The sequence below is a fragment of the Euprymna scolopes genome, chromosome 13, assembly GCF_053919585.1.
Source record: "Euprymna scolopes isolate OS-2025 chromosome 13, ASM5391958v1, whole genome shotgun sequence".
NCBI lineage: Eukaryota > Metazoa > Mollusca > Cephalopoda > Sepiida > Sepiolidae > Euprymna > Euprymna scolopes.
Window position 1 is genome coordinate 51,160,188 of NC_136494.1, and position 22,846 is coordinate 51,183,033.

Sequence of the window (22,846 nt, forward strand, 5' to 3'; positions counted from 1 at the left end):
GCTTCTATCTTTTCACCACCAACACTCTGATCTTACTTGGCTCAAATTGAAATGAATGACTTGTCTCAAAGAAGCACTCTGTTTTGACAAGGGACTGATCTTCACTCCTGACCTGAAATGGAACATTTACATCAAATCTATTGCCAAGGTCACTGGAAAAATGAGTGGAGCATTCTACCACTCCAGAAGGTATCTCACTTCCAATGCAAACACCTAAGATGGAGTATTATTGCTACATCTGGCCAAGCACTGCTCAAAGCACCCTTTCCTACCTTGACAAAGTTCAAAACTGGCTTTGAAATCTAGTGGGCGATGTCCTTTTCTCCTTACAACCACTTTCTGGGTAAATCATCCAAATGGTGGTCGCCCCACTATCACCTGATCAATGACTCAGCATATCGGAAAAAACAGACCAAACAATATTACAGAAATTCTAAAGGTTGTGGGGTTTTAAACACAATGGAGCACAGGGTAAATGATGAAACATTTAGATTCAACAAAGAAAAGGCTTTATTATGACTGTATATAAAATGTACATTAAGTTGACAACAGAGCCTTAGTCTAATGTACAAAATGGCAGCACTGAATGAAAGAAGATGCGCTTGAATCAATTCAAAATTCAATGTATAGAATGAAATAAAAGAAAATTCCTATGATTCTTAAATAGTGAGGCCATACTAACAGGATCTACAAGACAACCAGATGTATAACAACTTTTTTTTTCAATTACAATTTATCAGTTCAAATAAATAAAATTTCACTGAATGCCAAATAAAGGTTTCAAAAATATTTGTTTATTATATTAGAGTTTGCTATCAATACTTTTTGGATTGAAAAGAATTCACAATTTTTACGAAACCATTTTCATCATTTTTGAATACTTACAACAAATACAACTTGGGGTAAAAATCAATTTCTAACAAAAAAATAAAAACTATGTTAATTTTCATCAGGTGATTACTCAATAATGATTTATTTGAAGAAAAAAAAATGTAAACTAATAAATTAAAGATATTTTACCATCTTTTTATGACAACAAATGTTAATAACATAATAGTTTTTCTTCTTTATGAAGAGATTTGTTTCTGTTTCAGGAATCAATGAATTAACAAATATTTCAGATCAACTTCCAAAACATGAGAAGATATTTTTCAACTCAATTCTTTTGTAGTCACACAAAATTGGAACTTTCAACTTCTTTTCATTTTCGAAAGTTAAACTGCTCTCCTTATCTGTATTTTAACAATCATTATCTTGGCTACTCTATTCTCGGGCCTTCTTTGGCCTTAATTTGTTATAACTTACTAGGAATTTAATTTTGTATTTAATTAACTCAACAAATTATTACCATCTTTAAATATGAGATATCTTATAAACTAAACCAAAGTTTTAGTTGGGTGGCCTTCATCGAATAGGTCATACAGAATACAAGAGGGAACAATCAATGGTGCTGTTTGCAACTAATATAAGAATAGCAGAAAGAAAGAAATCAACAAATCTACACATGTTGAATTGACCTTAATAACATTTTGTTTGCTACATAAGTATAAAGTTGAAAGCAATATCTGCAAGATATATTTTCATATAAAAATGTCCTTAACGTGATTCAAAATACAAGTATTCTATTCATAAATACACTCATCACACATTCGTTCATCATTTAATATACAAGATCTGGTTTGCCAAATGTTTCCCACTTTATTCTTTAAGTTTATAGTAACATTTTTATAAAACAAAATATAAATTTACTTGTAATCAAATAAAAAACCCCTGCTATAACGAGAGAGAGAGGGAAAGAGAAAGAAGGGGATAAAAAAAAGAGTGCAAGAAACAGAGAGAGGAGGGGGCAACAATTTTATCTCAATAAATGCATTGTCTATTCATTCTTTTGATCTTTGGTATGCACAAAAGCAACTATTAGAGTTCCATTTTTTTTTTTTTTTTTTGCTTTTTATTAAAGGGCAAATTTAAAATCAAGCTTTTTGATTAACCAAAATCTCAGACAATTGACTTTTGTATTTTTATTAATTCCAGTTTTAAATGGAGTCAATAAATATTTCTGAGACACGAATGTAAATTATTGATCACCTATTTGAAAAGTTTATGCCCTTACATCCAGATCTGCCACTTTTATTTTTTCATTTTTATAAATAAATAGGTTTATACAGTATATAAGAAAATAATGTTCATTTGTTTTATACAATTTGGTCATATACAGTTGTTATGAAGCAGTAAAATAGCATGAAAATCCAATGACAATGTATCCCATGGCAACAGAAAGTTAAAAAAAAAGTTGAATTTTTAAAAGGATGGAGGAATGATCTTTGCTGTTTGTCCCCGTCCAAGTGAAGGTGGCCGAGAGCCAAACCAGGACATTTTGTATTCAAGTGTTTCTCGAATCATTTGTTGTTCATCAGAATTGAACTTGAGAAGAACAGAAACAGCCCGGATCAATTGAAGAGCCTGAAACAAACACAATAAGTACTAATAAATAGGATTTCTAAACATTCCAAATATCTTTTCATGATTTTATTTTTAGTGATTTTAGACAAACATTGAAAAGTGAAAATATTTAAATACTATGTAATGTTTCAGAGTTTTTCTTTTTTGCATAATGATCAATAACTTTGTTATTTGAAAAAATTTTCTCATTAAAGTTTTTGAGATGAGGAATGATTACTTGTATCATTTGGAATAATTGGACTACGGTTTTCATCTTGAGTGTTATGTAAGTCCAATTAACAATCAATATGTGAACAGAGATTGTTATATTCATAAATATCATTAACACTTCTACACGATTATGGCTGACAGAATGTGAACAATCTACTCTCTAATTGTCATTACCTACATATGTAACCTTTTACTATGATATTTTCAGTTTAAGGTGTGCATTCAAAATAGAATTAATAATGCACTATGAAGTAATTATCAATTAATTAGATGACTGCCTTTTCAACCATGAGAAATGTACTTCAAATATGAACTAGATTCCAGCAAATATATTGCCATAAAGAAATGGAAACGATCACATTCTTTTAATAAAGAAATGGAAATGATCACATTCTTTTAATAAAGAAACGGAAACGATCACATTCTTTTAATAAAGAATTGGAAACGATCACATTCTTTTAATAAAGAAACGGAAACGATCACATTCTTTTAATAAAGAAATGGAAACGATCACATTCTTTTAATAAAGAATTGGAAACGATCATATTCTTTTAATAAAGAATTGGAAACGATCACATTCTTTTAATAAAGAAACGGAAACGATCACATTCTTTTAATAAAGAAATGGAAACGATCACATTCTTTTAATAAAGAATTGGAAACGATCATATTCTTTTAATAAAGAATTGGAAACGATCACATTCTTTTAATAAAGAAACGGAAACGATCACATTCTTTTAATAAAGAATTGGAAACGATCACATTCTTTTAATAAAAAAATGGAAACGATCACATTCTTTTAATAAAGAATTGGAAACGATCACATTCTTTTAATAAAGAAATGGAAACGATCACATTCTTTTAATAAAGAATTGGAAACGATCGCATTCTTTTAATAAAGAAATGGAAACGATCGCATTCTTTTAATAAAGAAATGGAAACGATCACATTCTTTTAATAAAGAAATGGAAACGGTCGCATTCTTTTAATAAAGAAATGGAAACGATCATATCCTTTTAATAAAGAAATGTAAACGATCGCATCCTTTTAATAAAGAAATGGAAACGGTCACATTCTTTTAATAAAGAAATGGAAACGGTCGCATTCTTTTAATAAAGAAATGGAAACGGTCGCATTCTTTTAATAAAGAAATGGAAACGATCGCATCCTTTTAATAAAGAAATGGAAACTGTCACATTCTTTTAATAAAGAAATGGAAACGGTCACATTCTTTTAATAAAGAAATGGAAACGGTCGCATTCTCTAATAAAGAAATGGAAACGGTCGCATTCTTTTAATAAAGAAATGGAAACGGTCGCATTCTTTTAATAAAGAAATGGAAACGGTCGCATTCTTTTAATAAAGAAATGGAAACGGTCGCATTCTCTAATAAAGAAATGGAAACGGTCGCATTCTTTTAATAAAGAAATGGAAACGGTCGCATTCTTTTAATAAAGAAATGGAAACGGTCGCATTCTTTTAATAAAGAAATGGAAACGGTCGCATCCTTTTAATAAAGAAATGGAAACGGTCGCATTCTTTTAATAAAGAAATGGAAACGGTCGCATTCTTTTAATAAAGAAATGGAAACGGTCGCATTCTTTTAATAAAGAAATGGAAACGGTCGCATTCTTTTAATAAAGAAATGGAAACGGTCGCATTCTTTTAATAAAGAAATGGAAACGATCGCATCCTTTTAATAAAGAAATGGAAACTGTCACATTCTTTTAATAAAGAAATGGAAACGGTCACATTCTTTTAATAAAGAAATGGAAACGGTCGCATTCTCTAATAAAGAAATGGAAACGGTCGCATTCTTTTAATAAAGAAATGGAAACGGTCGCATTCTTTTAATAAAGAAATGGAAACGGTCGCATTCTTTTAATAAAGAAATGGAAACGATCGCATCCTTTTAATAAAGAAATGGAAACTGTCACATTCTTTTAATAAAGAAATGGAAACTGTCACATTCTTTTAATAAAGAAATGGAAACGGTCGCATTCTCTAATAAAGAAATGGAAACGGTCGCATTCTTTTAATAAAGAAATGGAAACGGTCGCATTCTTTTAATAAAGAAATGGAAACGGTCGCATTCTTTTAATAAAGAAATGGAAACGGTCGCATTCTCTAATAAAGAAATGGAAACGGTCGCATTCTTTTAATAAAGAAATGGAAACGGTCGCATTCTTTTAATAAAGAAATGGAAACGGTCGCATTCTTTTAATAAAGAAATGGAAACGGTCGCATTCTTTTAATAAAGAAATGGAAACGGTCGCATTCTTTTAATAAAGAAATGGAAACGGTCGCATTCTTTTAATAAGGAAATGATCACATTCTTTTAATAAAGACATGATCACATTCTTTTAATAAAGAAATGTAAACGATCACATTCTTTTAATCAAGAGATGTAAACGATCACATTCTTTTAATAAAGAAATGATCACATTCTTTTAATAAAGAAATGATAACATTCTTTTATTAAAGAAAGTGATCACATTCTTTTAATACAGAAATGATCACATTCTTTTAATAAAGAAATAGAAACGATCACATTCTTTTAATAAAGAAATGGAAACGGTCATTCTTTTAATAAAGAAATGGAAACGATCACATTCTTTTAATAAAGAAATGGAAACGGTCACATTCTTTTAATAAAGAAATGGAAACGGTCATTCTTTTAATAAAGAAATGGAAACGATCACATTCTTTTAATAAAGAAATGATCACATGCTTTTAATAAAGAAATGATCACATTCTTTTAATAAAGAAATGATCACATTCTTTTAATAAAGAAATAGAAACGATCACATTCTTTTAATAAAGAAATGATCACATTCTTTTAATAAAGAAATGATCACATTCTTTTAATAAATAAATGATCACATTCTTTTACTAAAGGAAGTGATCACATTCTTTTAATAAAGAAATGATCACATTCTTTTAAAAAAGAAATTGAAACGATCACATTCTTTTAATAAAGAAATGGAAACGATCACATTCTTTTAATACAGAAATGGAAACGATCACATTCTTTTAATAAAGAATTGGAAACGATCACATTCTTTTAATAAAGAAACGGAAACGATCACATTCTTTTAATAAAGAATTGGAAACGATCGCATTCTTTTAATAAAGAAATGGAAACGATCACATTCTTTTAATAAAGAATTGGAAACGATCACATTCTTTTAATAAATAAATGGAAACGATCACATTCTTTTAATAAAGAATTGGAAACGATCATATTCTTTTAATAAAGAAATGGAAACGGTCGCATTCTTTTAATAAAGAAATGGAAACGATCGCATCCTTTTAATAAAGAAATGGAAACTGTCACATTCTTTTAATAAAGAAATGGAAACGGTCGCATTCTCTAATAAAGAAATGGAAACGGTCGCATTCTTTTAATAAAGAAATGGAAACGGTCGCATTCTTTTAATAAAGAAATGGAAACGGTCGCATTCTTTTAATAAAGAAATGGAAACGGTCGCATTCTTTTAATAAGGAAATGATCACATTCTTTTAATAAAGACATCATCACATTCTTTTAATAAAGAAATGTAAACGATCACATTCTTTTAATCAAGAGATGTAAACGATCACATTCTTTTAATAAAGAAATGATCACATTCTTTTAATAAAGAAATGATCACATTCTTTTAATAAAGAAATGGAAACGGTCGCATTCTTTTAATAAAGAAATGGAAACGGTCGCATTCTTTTAATAAAGAAATGGAAACGGTCGCATTCTCTAATAAAGAAATGGAAACGGTCGCATTCTTTTAATAAAGAAATGGAAACGGTCGCATTCTTTTAATAAAGAAATGGAAACGGTCGCATTCTTTTAATAAAGAAATGGAAACGGTCGCATTCTTTTAATAAAGAAATGGAAACGGTCGCATTCTTTTAATAAAGAAATGGAAACGGTCGCATTCTTTTAATAAAGAAATGGAAACGGTCGCATTCTTTTAATAAAGAAATGTAAACGATCGCATCCTTTTAATAAAGAAATGGAAACGGTCACATTCTTTTAATAAAGAAATGGAAACGGTCGCATTCTTTTAATAAAGAAATGGAAACGGTCGCATTCTTTTAATAAAGAAATGGAAACGATCGCATCCTTTTAATAAAGAAATGGAAACTGTCACATTCTTTTAATAAAGAAATGGAAACGGTCGCATTCTCTAATAAAGAAATGGAAACGGTCGCATTCTTTTAATAAAGAAATGGAAACGGTCGCATTCTTTTAATAAAGAAATGGAAACGGTGGCATTCTTTTAATAAAGAAATGGAAACGGTCGCATTCTCTAATAAAGAAATGGAAACGGTCGCATTCTTTTAATAAAGAAATGGAAACGGTCGCATTCTTTTAATAAAGAAATGGAAACGGTCGCATTCTTTTAATAAAGAAATGGAAACGGTCGCATTCTTTTAATAAGGAAATGATCACATTCTTTTAATAAAGACATGATCACATTCTTTTAATAAAGAAATGTAAACGATCACATTCTTTTAATCAAGAGATGTAAACGATCACATTCTTTTAATAAAGAAATGATCACATTCTTTTAATAAAGAAATGATAACATTCTTTTATTAAAGAAAGTGATCACATTCTTTTAATACAGAAATGATCACATTCTTTTAATAAAGAAATAGAAACGATCACATTCTTTTAATAAAGAAATGGAAACGGTCATTCTTTTAATAAAGAAATGGAAACGATCACATTCTTTTAATAAAGAAATGGAAACGGTCACATTCTTTTAATAAAGAAATGGAAACGGTCATTCTTTTAATAAAGAAATGGAAACGATCACATTCTTTTAATAAAGAAATGATCACATGTTTTTAATAAAGAAATGATCACATTCTTTTAATAAAGAAATGATCACATTCTTTTAATAAAGAAATAGAAACGATCACATTCTTTTAATAAAGAAATGATCACATTCTTTTAATAAAGAAATGATCACATTCTTTTAATAAATAAATGATCACATTCTTTTACTAAAGGAAGTGATCACATTCTTTTAATAAAGAAATGATCACATTCTTTTAAAAAAGAAATTGAAACGATCACATTCTTTTAATAAAGAAATGGAAACGATCACATTCTTTTAATACAGAAATGGAAACGATCACATTCTTTTAATAAAGAATTGGAAACGATCACATTCTTTTAATAAAGAAACGGAAACGATCACATTCTTTTAATAAAGAATTGGAAACGATCACATTCTTTTAATAAATAAATGGAAACGATCACATTCTTTTAATAAAGAATTGGAAACGATCATATTCTTTTAATAAAGAAATGGAAACGGTCGCATTCTTTTAATAAAGAAATGGAAACGATCGCATCCTTTTAATAAAGAAATGGAAACTGTCACATTCTTTTAATAAAGAAATGGAAACGGTCGCATTCTCTAATAAAGAAATGGAAACGGTCGCATTCTTTTAATAAAGAAATGGAAACGGTCGCATTCTTTTAATAAAGAAATGGAAACGGTCGCATTCTTTTAATAAAGAAATGGAAACGGTCGCATTCTTTTAATAAGGAAATGATCACATTCTTTTAATAAAGACATCATCACATTCTTTTAATAAAGAAATGTAAACGATCACATTCTTTTAATCAAGAGATGTAAACGATCACATTCTTTTAATAAAGAAATGATCACATTCTTTTAATAAAGAAATGATCACATTCTTTTAATAAAGAAATGGAAACGGTCGCATTCTTTTAATAAAGAAATGGAAACGGTCGCATTCTTTTAATAAAGAAATGGAAACGGTCGCATTCTCTAATAAAGAAATGGAAACGGTCGCATTCTTTTAATAAAGAAATGGAAACGGTCGCATTCTTTTAATAAAGAAATGGAAACGGTCGCATTCTTTTAATAAAGAAATGGAAACGGTCGCATTCTTTTAATAAAGAAATGGAAACGGTCGCATTCTTTTAATAAAGAAATGGAAACGGTCGCATTCTTTTAATAAGGAAATGATCACATTCTTTTAATAAAGACATCATCACATTCTTTTAATAAAGAAATGTAAACGATCACATTCTTTTAATCAAGAGATGTAAACGATCACATTCTTTTATTAAAGAAAGTGATCACATTCTTTTAATACAGAAATGATCACATTCTTTTAATAAAGAAATGGAAACGATCACATTCTTTTAATAAAGAAATGGAAACAGTCACATTCTTTTAATAAAGAAATGGAAACGGTCATTCTTTTAATAAAGAAATGGAAACGATCACATTCTTTTAATAAAGAAATGATCACATGCTTTTAATAAAGAAATGATCACATTCTTTTAATAAAGAAATGATCACATTCTTTTAATAAAGAAATAGAAACGATCACATTCTTTTAATAAAGAAATGATCACATTCTTTTAATAAAGAAATGATCACATTCTTTTACTAAAGGAAGTGATCACATTCTTTTAATAAAGAAATGATCACATTCTTTTAATAAAGAAATGGAAACGATCACATTCTTTTAATAAAGAATTGGAAACGATCACATTCTTTTAATAAAGAAATTGAAACGATCACATTCTTTTAATAAAGAATTGGAAACGATCACATTCTTTTAATAAAGAAATGATCACATTCTTTTAATAAAGAAATTGAAACGATCACATTCTTTTAATAAAGAATTGGAAACGATCACATTCTTTTAATAAAGAAATGATCACATTCTTTTAATAAAGAAATGGAAACGATCACATTCTTTTAATAAAGAAATTGAAACGATCACATTCTTTTAATAAAGAATTGGAAACGATCACATTCTTTTAATAAAGAAATGATCACATTCTTTTAATAAAGAAATTGAAACGATCACATTCTTTTAATAAAGAATTGGAAACGATCACATTCTTTTAATAAAGAAATGATCACATTCTTTTAATAAAGAAATGGAAACGATCACATTCTTTTAATAAAGAAATTGAAACGATCACATTCTTTTAATAAAGAATTGGAAACGATCACATTCTTTTAATAAAGAAATGATCACATTCTTTTAATAAAGAAATTGAAACGATCACATTCTTTTAATAAAGAATTGGAAACGATCACATTCTTTTAATAAAGAAATGATCACATTCTTTTAATAAAGAAATGATCACATTCTTTTAATAAAGAAATGATCACATTCTTTTAATAAAGAAATGATCACAGTCTTTTACTAAAGGAAGTGATCACATTCTTTTAATAAAGAAACGATCACATTCTTTTAAAAAAGAAATTGAAACGATCACATTCTTTTAATAAAGAAATGGAAACGATCACATTCTTTTAATAAAGAATTGGAAACGATCACATTCTTTTAATAAAGAAACGGAAACGATCACATTCTTTTAATAAAGAATTGGAAACGATCACATTCTTTTAATAAAGAAATGGAAACGATCACATTCTTTTAATAAAGAAATGGAAACGATCACATTCTTTTAATAAAGAAATGGAAACGATCACATTCTTTTAATAAAGAAATGGAAACGATCACATTCTTTTAATAAAGAAATGGAAACGATCACATTCTTTTAATAAAGAATTGGAAACGATCACATTCTTTTAATAAAGAAACGGAAACGATCACATTCTTTTAATAAAGAATTGGAAACGATCGCATTCTTTTAATAAAGAAATGGAAACGATCACATTCTTTTAATAAAGAAATGATCACATTCTTTTAATAAAGAAATAGAAACGATCACATTCTTTTAATAAAGAAATGATCACATTCTTTTAATAAAGAAATGATCACATTCTTTTAATAAATAAATGATCACATTCTTTTACTAAAGGAAGTGATCACATTCTTTTAATAAAGAAATGATCACATTCTTTTAATAAAGAAATTGAAACGATCACATTCTTTTAATAAAGAATTGGAAACGATCACATTCTTTTAATACAGAAATGGAAACGATCACATTCTTTTAATAAAGAATTGGAAACGATCACATTCTTTTAATAAAGAAACGGAAACGATCACATTCTTTTAATAAAGAATTGGAAACGATCGCATTCTTTTAATAAAGAAATGGAAACGATCACATTCTTTTAATAAAGAAATGGAAACGATCACATTCTTTTAATACAGAAATGGAAACGATCACATTCTTTTAATAAAGAATTGGAAACGATCATATTCTTTTAATAAAGAATTGGAAACGATCACATTCTTTTAATAAAGAAATGGAAACGATCACATTCTTTTAATAAAGAATTGGAAACGATCACATTCTTTTAATAACAAAATGGAAACGATCACATTCTTTTAATAAAGAATTGGAAACGATCACATTCTTTTAATAAAGAAATGGAAACGATCACATTCTTTTAATAAAGAATTGGAAACGATCGCATTCTTTTAATAAAGAAATGTAAACGATCGCATCCTTTTAATAAAAAAATGTAAAACGGTCACATTCTTTTAATAAAGAAATGGAAACGGTCGCATTCTTTTAATAAAGAAATGGAAACGGTTGCATTCTTTTAATAAAGAAATGGAAACGATCGCATCCTTTTAATAAAGAAATGGAAACTGTCACATTCTTTTAATAAAGAAATGGAAACGGTCGCATTCTCTAATAAAGAAATGGAAACGGTCGCATTCTTTTAATAAAGAAATGGAAACGATCGCATTCTTTAAAAAAAAAATGGAAACGGTCGCATTCTTTTAATAAGGAAATGATCACATTCTTTTAATAAAGAAATGATCACATTCTTTTAATAAAGACATGATCACATTCTTTTAATAAAGAAATGTAAACGATCACATTCTTTTAATCAAGAGATGTAAACGATCACATTCTTTTAATAAAGAAATGATCACATTCTTTTAATAAAGAAATGATCACATTCTTTTATTAAAGAAATGGAAATGATCACATTCTTTTAATAAAGAAATTGAAACAGTCACATTCTTTTTATAAAGAAATGGAAACGATCACATTCTTTTAAAAAAGAAATTGAAACGGTCACATTCTTTTAATAAAGAAATGGAAACGATCACATTCTTTTAATACAGAAATGGAAATGATCACATTCTTTTAATAAAGAAATGATCACATTCTTTTAATAAAGAAATGGAAACGATCACATTCTTTTAATAAAGAAATGATCACATTCTTTTAATAAAGAAATGATTACATTCATTTAATAAAGAAAGTGATCGCATTCTTTTAATAAAGAAATGGAAACGATCACATTCTTTTAATAAAGAAATGGAAACGGTTACATTCTTTTGATAAAGAAATGGAAACGATCACATTCTTTTAATAAAGAAATGGAAACGATCAAATTCTTTTAATAAAGAAATGGAAACGATCACATTCTTTTAATAAAGAAATGGAAACTATCACATTCTTTTAATAAAGAAATGGAAACGGACACATTCATTTAATAAAGAAATGGAAACGATCACATTCTTTTAATAAAGAAATGGAAACGGTCACATTCTTTCAATAAAGAAATGCAAACAATCACATTTTTTAAATAAAGAAATGGAAACGATCACATTCTTTTAATAAAGAAATTGAAACGGTCACATTCTTTTAATAAACAAATTGAAACGGTCACATTCTTTTAATAAACAAATGGAAACGATCACATTCAATAAAAGAATGTGACCGTTTCCATTTCTTTATTAAAAGAATGTGATCGTTTCCATTTCTTTATTAAAAGAATGTGACCGTTTCAATTTCTTTATTAAAAGAATGTGACCGTTTCCATTTCTTTATTAATAGAATGTGATCGTTTCCATTTCTTTATTAAAAGAATGTGACCGTTTCCATTTCTTTATTAAAAGAATGTGACCGTTTCCATTCCATGATCACATTCTTTTAATACACAAATGGAAACGATCACATTCTTTTAATAAAGAAATGGAAACGGTCACATTCTTTTAATAAAGAAATGGAAACGATCACATTCTTTTAATAAAGAAATGGAAACGATCACATTCTTTTAATAAAGAAATTGAAACGGTCACATTCTTTTAATAATAATAAACAAATGGAAACGGTCACATTCTTTTAATAAAGAAATGATCACATTCTTTTAACAAAGAAATAGAAACGATCACATTCTTTTAATAAAGAAATGATCACATTCTTTTAATAAAGAAATGATCACATTCTTTTAATAAATAAATGATCACATTCTTTTACTAAAGGAAGTGATCACATTCTTTTTATAAAGAAACGATCACATTCTTTTAATAAAGAAATTGAAACGGTCACATTCTTTTAATAAAGAAATGGAAATGATCACATTCTTTTAATAAAGAAATGGAAACGATCGCATTCTTTTAATAAAGAAATTGAAACGGTCACATTCTTTTAATACAGAAATGGAAATGATCACATTCTTTTAATAAAGAAATGGAAACGATCGCATTTTTTTAATAAAGAAATGATCACATTCTTTTAATAAAGAAATTATCACATTCTTTTAATAAAGAAATGGAAACGATCACATTCTTTTAATAAAGAAATGATCACATTCTTTTAATAAAGAAAGTGATCGCATTCTTTTAATAAAGAAATGGAAACGATCGCATTCTTTTAATAAAGAAATGGAAACGATCACATTCTTTTAATAAAGAAATGGAAACGGTTACATTCGTTTAATAAAGAAATGGAAACGATCACGTTCTTTTAATAAAGAAATGGAAACGATCACATTCTTTTAATAAAGAAATGGAAACGATCACATTCTTTTAATAAAGAAATTGAAACGATCACATTCTTTTAATAAAGAAATGATCACATTCTTTTAATAAAGAAATGGAAACGATCACATTCTTTTTATAAAGAAATGGAAACGATCACATTCTTTTAATAAAGAAATGGAAACGATCACATTCTTTTAATAAAGAAATGGAAACGATCACATTCTTTTAATAAAGAAATAGAAACGATCACATTCTTTTAATAAAGAAATAGAAACGATCACATTCTTTTAAAAAAGAAATGGAAACGATCACATTCTTTTAATAAAAAAATGGAAACGATCACATTCTTTTAATAAAGAAATGGAAACGGTCACATTCTTTTAATAAAGAAATGGAAACGATCACATTCTTTTAATAAAGAAATGGAAACGATCACATTCTTTTAATAAAGAAATGGAAACGGTCACATTCTTTTAATAATAATAAACAAATGGAAACGGTCACATTCTTTTAATAAAGATATGGAAACGATCACATTCTTTTAATAAACAAATGGAAACGGTCACATTCTTTTAATAAAGAAATGGAAACGGTCACATTCTTTTAATAAAGAAATGATCACATTCTTTTAATAAAGAAATGGAAACAATCACATTCTTTTAATAAAGAAATGGAAACGATCACATCTTTTTAATAAAGAAATGGAAACGGTCACATTCTTTTGATAAAGAAATTGAAACGGTCATATTCTTTTAATAAAGAAATTATCACATTCTTTTAATAAAGAAATGATCACATTCTTTTAATAAAGAAATGGAAACGATCACATTCTTTTAATAAAGAAATGGAAACGGACACATTCTTTTAATAAAGACATGGAAACGGTCACATTCTTTTAATAAAGAAATGGAAACGGTCACATTCTTTTAATAAAGAAATTGAAATGGTCACATTCTTTTAATAAAGAAATGATGACATTCTTTTAATAAAGAAATGGAAACAATCACATTCTTTTAATAAAGAAATGGAAACGATCACATTCTTTTAATAAAGAAATAGAAACGGTCACATTCTTTTAATAAAGAAATGGAAACGGTCACATTCTTTTAATAAAGAAATGGAAACGGTCACATTCTTTTAATAAAGAAATGGAAACGGTCACATTCTTTTAATAAAGAAATGGAAACGGTCACATTCTTTTAATAAAGAAATGGAAACGGTCACATTCTTTTAATAAAGAAATTGAAATGATCACATTCTTTTAATAAAGAAATGGAAACGATCACATTCTTTTAATAAAGAAATTGAAACAATCACATTTTTTTAATGAAGAAATGGAAACGATCACATTCTTTTAATAAAGAAATGATCACATTCTTTTAATAAAGAAATGGAAACGGTCACATTCTTTTAATAAAGAAATGGAAACGATCATATTCTTTTAATAAAGAAATGGAAACGATCACATTCTTTTAATAAACAAATTGAAACGGTCACATTCTTTTAATAAACAAATGGAAACGATCACATTCTTTTAATAAAGAAATGGAAACGATCACATTCTTTTAATAAAGAAATAGAAACGATCACATTCTTTTAATAAAGAAATAGAAACGATCACATTCTTTTAAAAAAGAAATGGAAACGATCACATTCTTTTAATAAAAAAATGGAAACGATCACATTCTTTTAATAAAGAAATGGAAACGGTCACATTCTTTTAATAAAGAAATGGAAACGATCACATTCTTTTAATAAAGAAATGGAAACGATCACATTCTTTTAATAAAGAAATGGAAACGGTCACATTCTTTTAATAATAATAAACAAATGGAAACGGTCACATTCTTTTAATAAAGATATGGAAACGATCACATTCTTTTAATAAACAAATGGAAACGGTCACATTCTTTTAATAAAGAAATGGAAACGATCACATTCTTTTAATAAAGAAATGATCACATTCTTTTAATAAAGAAATGGAAACAATCACATTCTTTTAATAAAGAAATGGAAACGATCACATCTTTTTAATAAAGAAATGGAAACGGTCACATTCTTTTGATAAAGAAATTGAAACGGTCATAATCTTTTAATAAAGAAATTATCACATTCTTTTAATAAAGAAATGATCACATTCTTTTAATAAAGAAATGGAAACGATCACATTCTTTTAATAAAGAAATGGAAACGGACACATTCTTTTAATAAAGACATGGAAACGGTCACATTCTTTTAATAAAGAAATGGAAACGGTCACATTCTTTTAATAAAGAAATTGAAATGGTCACATTCTTTTAATAAAGAAATGATGACATTCTTTTAATAAAGAAATGGAAACAATCACATTCTTTTAATAAAGAAATGGAAACGATCACATTCTTTTAATAAAGAAATAGAAACGGTCACATTCTTTTAATAAAGAAATGGAAACGGTCACATTCTTTTAATAAAGAAATGGAAACGGTCACATTCTTTTAATAAAGAAATGGAAACGGTCACATTCTTTTAATAAAGAAATGGAAACGGTCACATTCTTTTAATAAAGAAATGGAAACGGTCACATTCTTTTAATAAAGAAATTGAAATGATCACATTCTTTTAATAAAGAAATGGAAACGATCACATTCTTTTAATAAAGAAATTGAAACAATCACATTTTTTTAATGAAGAAATGGAAACGATCACATTCTTTTAATAAAGAAATGATCACATTCTTTTAATAAAGAAATTGAAACGGTCACATTCTTTTAATAAAGAAATGGAAACGATCATATTCTTTTAATAAAGAAATGGAAACGATCACATTCTTTTAATAAAGAAATGGAAACGGACACATTCTTTTAATAAAGAAATGGAAACGGACATATTCTTTTAATAAAGAAATGGAAACGATCACATTCTTTTCATAAAGAAATGATCACATTCTTTTAATAAAGAAATGGAAACGATCACATTCTTTTAATAAAGAAATAGAAACGGTCACATTCTTTTAATAAAGAAATGGAAACGATCACATTCTTTTAATAAAGAAATGGAAACGATCACATTCTTTTAATAAAGAAACGATCACATTCTTTTAATAAAGAAATGATCACATTCTTTTAATAAAGAAATGATCACATTCTTTTAATAAAGAAATGGAAACGGTCACATTCTTTTAATAAAGAAATGGAAACGGTCACATTCTTTTAATAAAGAAATGGAAACGATCACATTCTATTAATAAAGAAATTGAAAACGGTCACATTCTTTTAATAAAGAAATGATCACATTCTTTTAATAAAGAAATGGAAACGGTCACATTCTTTTAATAAAGAAATGGAAACGGTCACATTCTTTTAATAAAGAAATGGAAACGATCACATTCTATTAATAAAGAAATGGAAACGGTCACATTCTTTTAATAAAGAAATGGAAACGGTCACATTCTTTTAATAAAGAAATGGAAACGATCACATTCTTTTAATAAAGAAATGGAAACGGTTACATTCTTTTAATAAAGAAATGGAAACGGTCACATTCTTTTAATAAAGAAAGGGAAAGAATCACATTCTTTTAATAAAGAAATGAAAACGATCACATTCTTTTCATAAAGAAAGGGAAAAAATCACATTCTTTTAATAAAGAAATGGAAACGATCACATTCTTTTAATAAAGAAATGGAAACGGTCATATTCTTTTAATAAAGAATTGGAAACGCTCACATTCTTTTAATAAAGAAATGATCACATTCTTTTAATAAAGAAATGGAAACGATCACATTCTTTTAATAAAGAAATGGAAATGGTCATATTCTTTTAATAAAGAAATGGAAACGATCACATTCTTTTAATAAAGAAATGATCACATTCTTTTAATAAAGAAATGGAAACGATCACATTTTTTTAATAAAGAAATGATCACATTCTTTTAATAAAGAAATGGAAACGACCACATTCTTTTAATAAAGAAATGATCACATTCTTTTAATAAAGAAATGGAAACTATCACATTCTTTTAATACAGAAATGGAAACGGTCACATTCTTTTAATAAAGAAATGGAAACGGTCACATTTGTTTAATAAAGAAATGGAAACGATCACATTCTTTTAATAAAGAAATGTAAACAATCACATTTTTTTGATAAAGAAATGGAAACGATCACATTCTTTTAATAAAGAAATGATCACATTCTTTTAATAAAGAAATGGAAACGATCACATTCTTTTAATAAAGAAATGGAAACGGTCACATTCTTTTAATAAAGAAATGGAAACGATCACATTCTTTTAATAAAGAATTGGAAACGCTCACATTCTTTTAATAAAGAAATGATCACATTCTTTTAATAAAGAAATAGAAACGATCACATTCTTTTAATAAAGAAATGGAAACGGTCACATTCTTTTAATAAAGAAATTGAAACGGTCATATTCTTTTAATAAAGAAATGATCGCATTCTTTTTATAAAGAAATGGAAACGATCACATTCTTTTAATAAAGAAATTGAAACGGTCATATTCTTTTAATAAAGAAATGATCGCATTCTTTTAATAAAGAAATGGAAACGGTCACATTCTTTTAATAAAGAAATGGAAATGGTCGTATTCTTTTAATAAAGAAATGGAAACGATCACATTCTTTTAATAAAGAAATGGAAACGGTCACATTCTTTTAATAAAGAAATGGAAACGGTCACATTCTTTTAATAAAGAAATGGAAATGATCACATTCTTTTAATAAAGAAATGGAAACGGTCACATTCTTTTAATAAAGAAATGGAAATGGTCGTATTCTTTTAATAAAGAAATGGAAACGGTCACATTCTTTTAATAAAGAAATGGAAACGGTCACATTCTTTTAATAAAGAAATGGAAACGGTCACATTCTTTTAATAAAGAAATGGAAACGGTCACATTCTTTTAATAAAGAAATGGAAACGGTCACATTCTTTTAATAAAGAAATTGAAACAATTCTCATTTTTTTAATAAAGAAATGGAAACGATCACATTCTTTTAATAAAGAAATGATCACATTCTTTTAATAAAGAAATGGAAACGATCACATTCTTTTAATAAAGAAATGGAAACGGTCACATTCTTTTAATAAAGAAATGGAAACGGTCACATTTTTTTAATAAAGAAATGGAAACGGTCACATTCTTTTAATAAAGAAATGGAAACGATCACATCCTTTTAATAAAGAAATGGAAACGGTCACATTCTTTTAATAAAGAAAGGGAAAGAATCACATTCTTTTAATAAAGAAATGAAAACGATCACATTCTTTTCATAAAGAAAGGGAAAAAATCACATTCTTTTAATAAAGAAATGGAAACGATCACATTCTTTTAATAAAGAAATGGAAACGGTCATATTCTTTTAATAAAGAATTGGAAACGCTCACATTCTTTTAATAAAAAAATGATCACATTCTTTTAATAAAGAAATGGAAACGATCACATTCTTTTAATAAAGAAATGGAAATGGTCATATTCTTTTAATAAAGAAATGGAAACGATCACATTCTTTTAATAAAGAAATGATCACATTCTTTTAATAAAGAAATGGAAACGATCACATTTTTTTAATAAAGAAATGATCACATTCTTTTAATAAAGAAATGGAAACGACCACATTCTTTTAATAAAGAAATGATCACATTCTTTTAATAAAGAAATGGAAACTATCACATTCTTTTAATACAGAAATGGAAACGGTCACATTCTTTTAATAAAGAAATGGAAACGGTCACATTTGTTTAATAAAGAAATGGAAACGATCACATTCTTTTAATAAAGAAATGTAAACAATCACATTTTTTTGATAAAGAAATGGAAACGATCACATTCTTTTAATAAAGAAATGATCACATTCTTTTAATAAAGAAATGGAAACGATCACATTCTTTTAATAAAGAAATGGAAACGGTCACATTCTTTTAATAAAGAAATGGAAACGATCACATTCTTTTAATAAAGAATTGGAAACGCTCACATTCTTTTAATAAAGAAATGATCACATTCTTTTAATAAAGAAATAGAAACGATCACATTCTTTTAATAAAGAAATGGAAACGATCACATTCTTTTAATAAAAAAATGGAAACGATCACATTCTTTTAATAAAGAAATGGAAACGATCACATTCTTTTAATAAACAAATGGAAACGATCACATTCTTTTAATAAAGAAATGGAAACGATCACATTCTTTTAATAAAGAAATTGAAACAATGACATTTTTTTACTAAAGAAATGGAAACGGTCACATTCTTTTAATAAAGAAATGGAAATGATCACATTCTTTTAATAAAGAAATGGAAACGGTCACATTCTTTTAATAAAGAAATTGAAACGGTCATATTCTTTTAATAAAGAAATGATCGCATTCTTTTTATAAAGAAATAGAAACGATCACATTCTTTTAATAAAGAAATTGAAACGGTCATATTCTTTTAATAAAGAAATGATCGCATTCTTTTAATAAAGAAATGGAAACGGTCACATTCTTTTAATAAAGAAATGGAAATGGTCGTATTCTTTTAATAAAGAAATGGAAACGATCACATTCTTTTAATAAAGAAATGGAAACGGTCACATTCTTTTAATAAAGAAATGGAAACGGTCACATTCTTTTAATAAAGAAATGGAAACGGTCACATTCTTTTAATAAAGAAATGGAAACGGTCACATTCTTTTAATAAAGAAATGGAAACGGTCACATTCTTTTAATAAAGAAATGGAAACGGTCACATTCTTTTAATAAAGAAATGGAAACGGTCACATTCTTTTAATAAAGAAATGGAAACGGTCACATTCTTTTAATAAAGAAATTGAAACAATTCTCATTTTTTTAATAAAGAAATGGAAACGATCACATTCTTTTAATAAAGAAATGATCACATTCTTTTAATAAAGAAATGGAAACGATCACATTCTTTTAATAAAGAAATGGAAACGGTCACATTCTTTTAATAAAGAAATGGAAACGGTCACATTTTTTTAATAAAGAAATGGAAACGGTCACATTCTTTTAATAAAGAAATGGAAACGATCACATCCTTTTAATAAAGAAATGGAAATGATCACATTCTTTTAATAAAGACATGATCACATTCTTTTAATAAAGAAATGGAAACGGTCACATTCTTTTAATAAAGAAATGGAAACGATCACATTCTTTTAATAAAGAAATGATCACATTCTTTTCATAAAGAAATGGAAACGATCACATTCTTTTAATAAAGAAATGGAAACGATCACATTCTTTTAATAAAGAAATGATCACATTCTTTTAATAAAGAAATGGAAACGGTCACATCTTTTTAATAAAGAAATGGAAACGATCACATTCTTTTAATAAAGAAATGATCACATTCTTTTCATAAAGAAATGGAAACGATCACATTCTTTTAATAAAGAAATGGAAACGATCACATTCTTTTAATAAAGAAATGATCACATTCTTTTAATAAAGAAATGGAAATGATCACATTCTTTTAATAAAGAAATGCAAACAATCACATTCGTTTAATAAAGAAATGGAAACGATCACATTCTTTTAATAAAGAAATGATCACATTCTTTTAATAAAGAAATGGAAATGATCACATTCTTTTAATAAAGAAATGGAAACGGTCACATTCTTTTAATAAAGAAATGGAAACGGTCACATTCTTTTAATAAAGAATTGGAAACGATCACATCCTTTTAATAAAGAAATGGAAACGGTCACATTCTTTTAATAAAGAAATGGAAACGATCACATTCTTTTAATAAAGAAATGGAAACGGTCACATTCTTTTAATAAAGAAATGGAAACGGTCACATTCTTTTAATAAAGAAATGGAAATGATCACATTCTTTTAATAAAGAAATGGAAACGATCACATCCTTTTAATAAAGAAATGGAAACGATCACATCCTTTTAATAAAGAAATGGAAACGGTCACATTCTTTTAATAAAGAAATGGAAACGGTCACATTCTTTTAATAAAGAAATTGGAACGGTGACATTCTTTTAATAAAGAAATGACCACATTCTTTTAATAAAGAAATGGAAACGGTCACATTCTTTTAATAAAGAAATTGAAACGGTCACATTTTTTTAATAAAGAAATGGAAACGATCGCATTCTTTTAATAAAGAAATGATCACATTTTTTTAATAAAGAAATGGAAACGGTCACATTTTTTTAATAAAGAAATGGAAACGATCACATTCTTTTAATAAAGAAATGGAAACGGTCACATTCTTTTAATAAAGAAATGGAAATGATCACATTCTTTTAATAAAGAAATGGAAACGATCATATTCTTTTAATAACGAAATCACTCAATAAACTTTTATTATGAAGCAGTGCATGTAAAAGTCTAGCTGTTTATATAGTATGTATTTCATTTAAAAGATTTACCTCATTTTCTCTGCTGAGCATGAATTTTAGGACAACATGCTTAAGATATTGGAAGTTGACATCCTTTTCATCTGCCTTCACATGGAATGGATCTGACACATTAACTGGAAGATCGTAATTGCTTCGCGTGGGTCGAATCTCTAAATTCTTTGCATAACTTTCATGTGGCAACTTTGCAAAACTAGACGAAAGGTTCATGGATTGTCCAACACTACTTTTCCTTTTGAGAGGAGGTGTCTGGGAAGTTTCTCGATTCTCATTTTGGACGTCATCATTTGGAAGAGCCTGAACTTTTAGTTCTTTCTGAAGTGTCTTTCGTAAATCTGTTAATTTTTGCTGCTGCATTTTTAAAGCCTGAAATATTTTTTTGAATATAAAATTTGAAGAGTCAAAAATAAAAATTTTCAAAATAATTATTTAAAAGGAAATAAAAGGAAAAGTTTATAAGTTCTTTGTTAAAATAACTTAAATTTAAACAAAGCAAATAAAAATTCTTTTTTTTTTTAATTCATTCTAAATCCATTTCTAGTTATATTGTGGTGCCTGTCTTTATGGGGTTTAGGATTGGGAGTAGGATTTGGTTGGTTGTTTTGTTTTACGGCATATCAACCCTTTTCAGGTTATTTAATGCCGCATCTGGTGATTTTGAAGAACGATTTTTTAATATAGTATATTTGGTTTTTAAGTCGTATTCTATTTAACCCAGTTGGGACCCTAACAGGTGCTACCACTCCGGGTCAGCATGGACCTGGGAGCAATGGCAATTAAAGGGTGGCTCCACACTCCCTAAGGCCTGCAAGCTGGGGCCCTCACCATCGAATATAGTTTAAGGTCATATCCAGGACCTTGGGAGTAGGAATATATAAACATCATCATAAATTCTTGAATGTAACACTGGATTATTGTTAGTATTATACATTACTAAGTAAGCTTTCTTGTGTTCGGTCATAAAATATGTTTAAATGTGATATTTTAATTCATTCAAATTTTGCATTTATTATTATAGAGCAAATTCTCTATTGATTATTATATTGTATCCAATATATATATATATATATATATATATACT

General features: G+C 27.1%; 1 protein-coding gene across 7 annotated transcripts in view; it reads right to left on the bottom strand.

Annotated features, from left to right (window-relative positions):
* Window positions 1–1,675: 1,675 nt before the first annotated feature.
* The window catches only part of LOC145292018 (golgin subfamily A member 1-like), a 250,205-nt gene continuing 229,034 nt past the window's right edge, over window positions 1,676–22,846 (bottom strand). For all 7 annotated transcript variants that reach the window (XM_080138020.1, XM_080138021.1, XM_080138017.1 and 4 more), the window contains 2 exons: window positions 21,778–22,131; window positions 1,676–2,463 (listed from right to left, as the gene is read on the bottom strand). In XM_080138020.1, coding sequence (XP_079994146.1) covers window positions 2,302–2,463; window positions 21,778–22,131 — 516 coding nt within the window. In that variant the 3' untranslated portion in view covers window positions 1,676–2,301. The remainder of the gene's footprint in view (window positions 2,464–21,777; window positions 22,132–22,846) is intronic.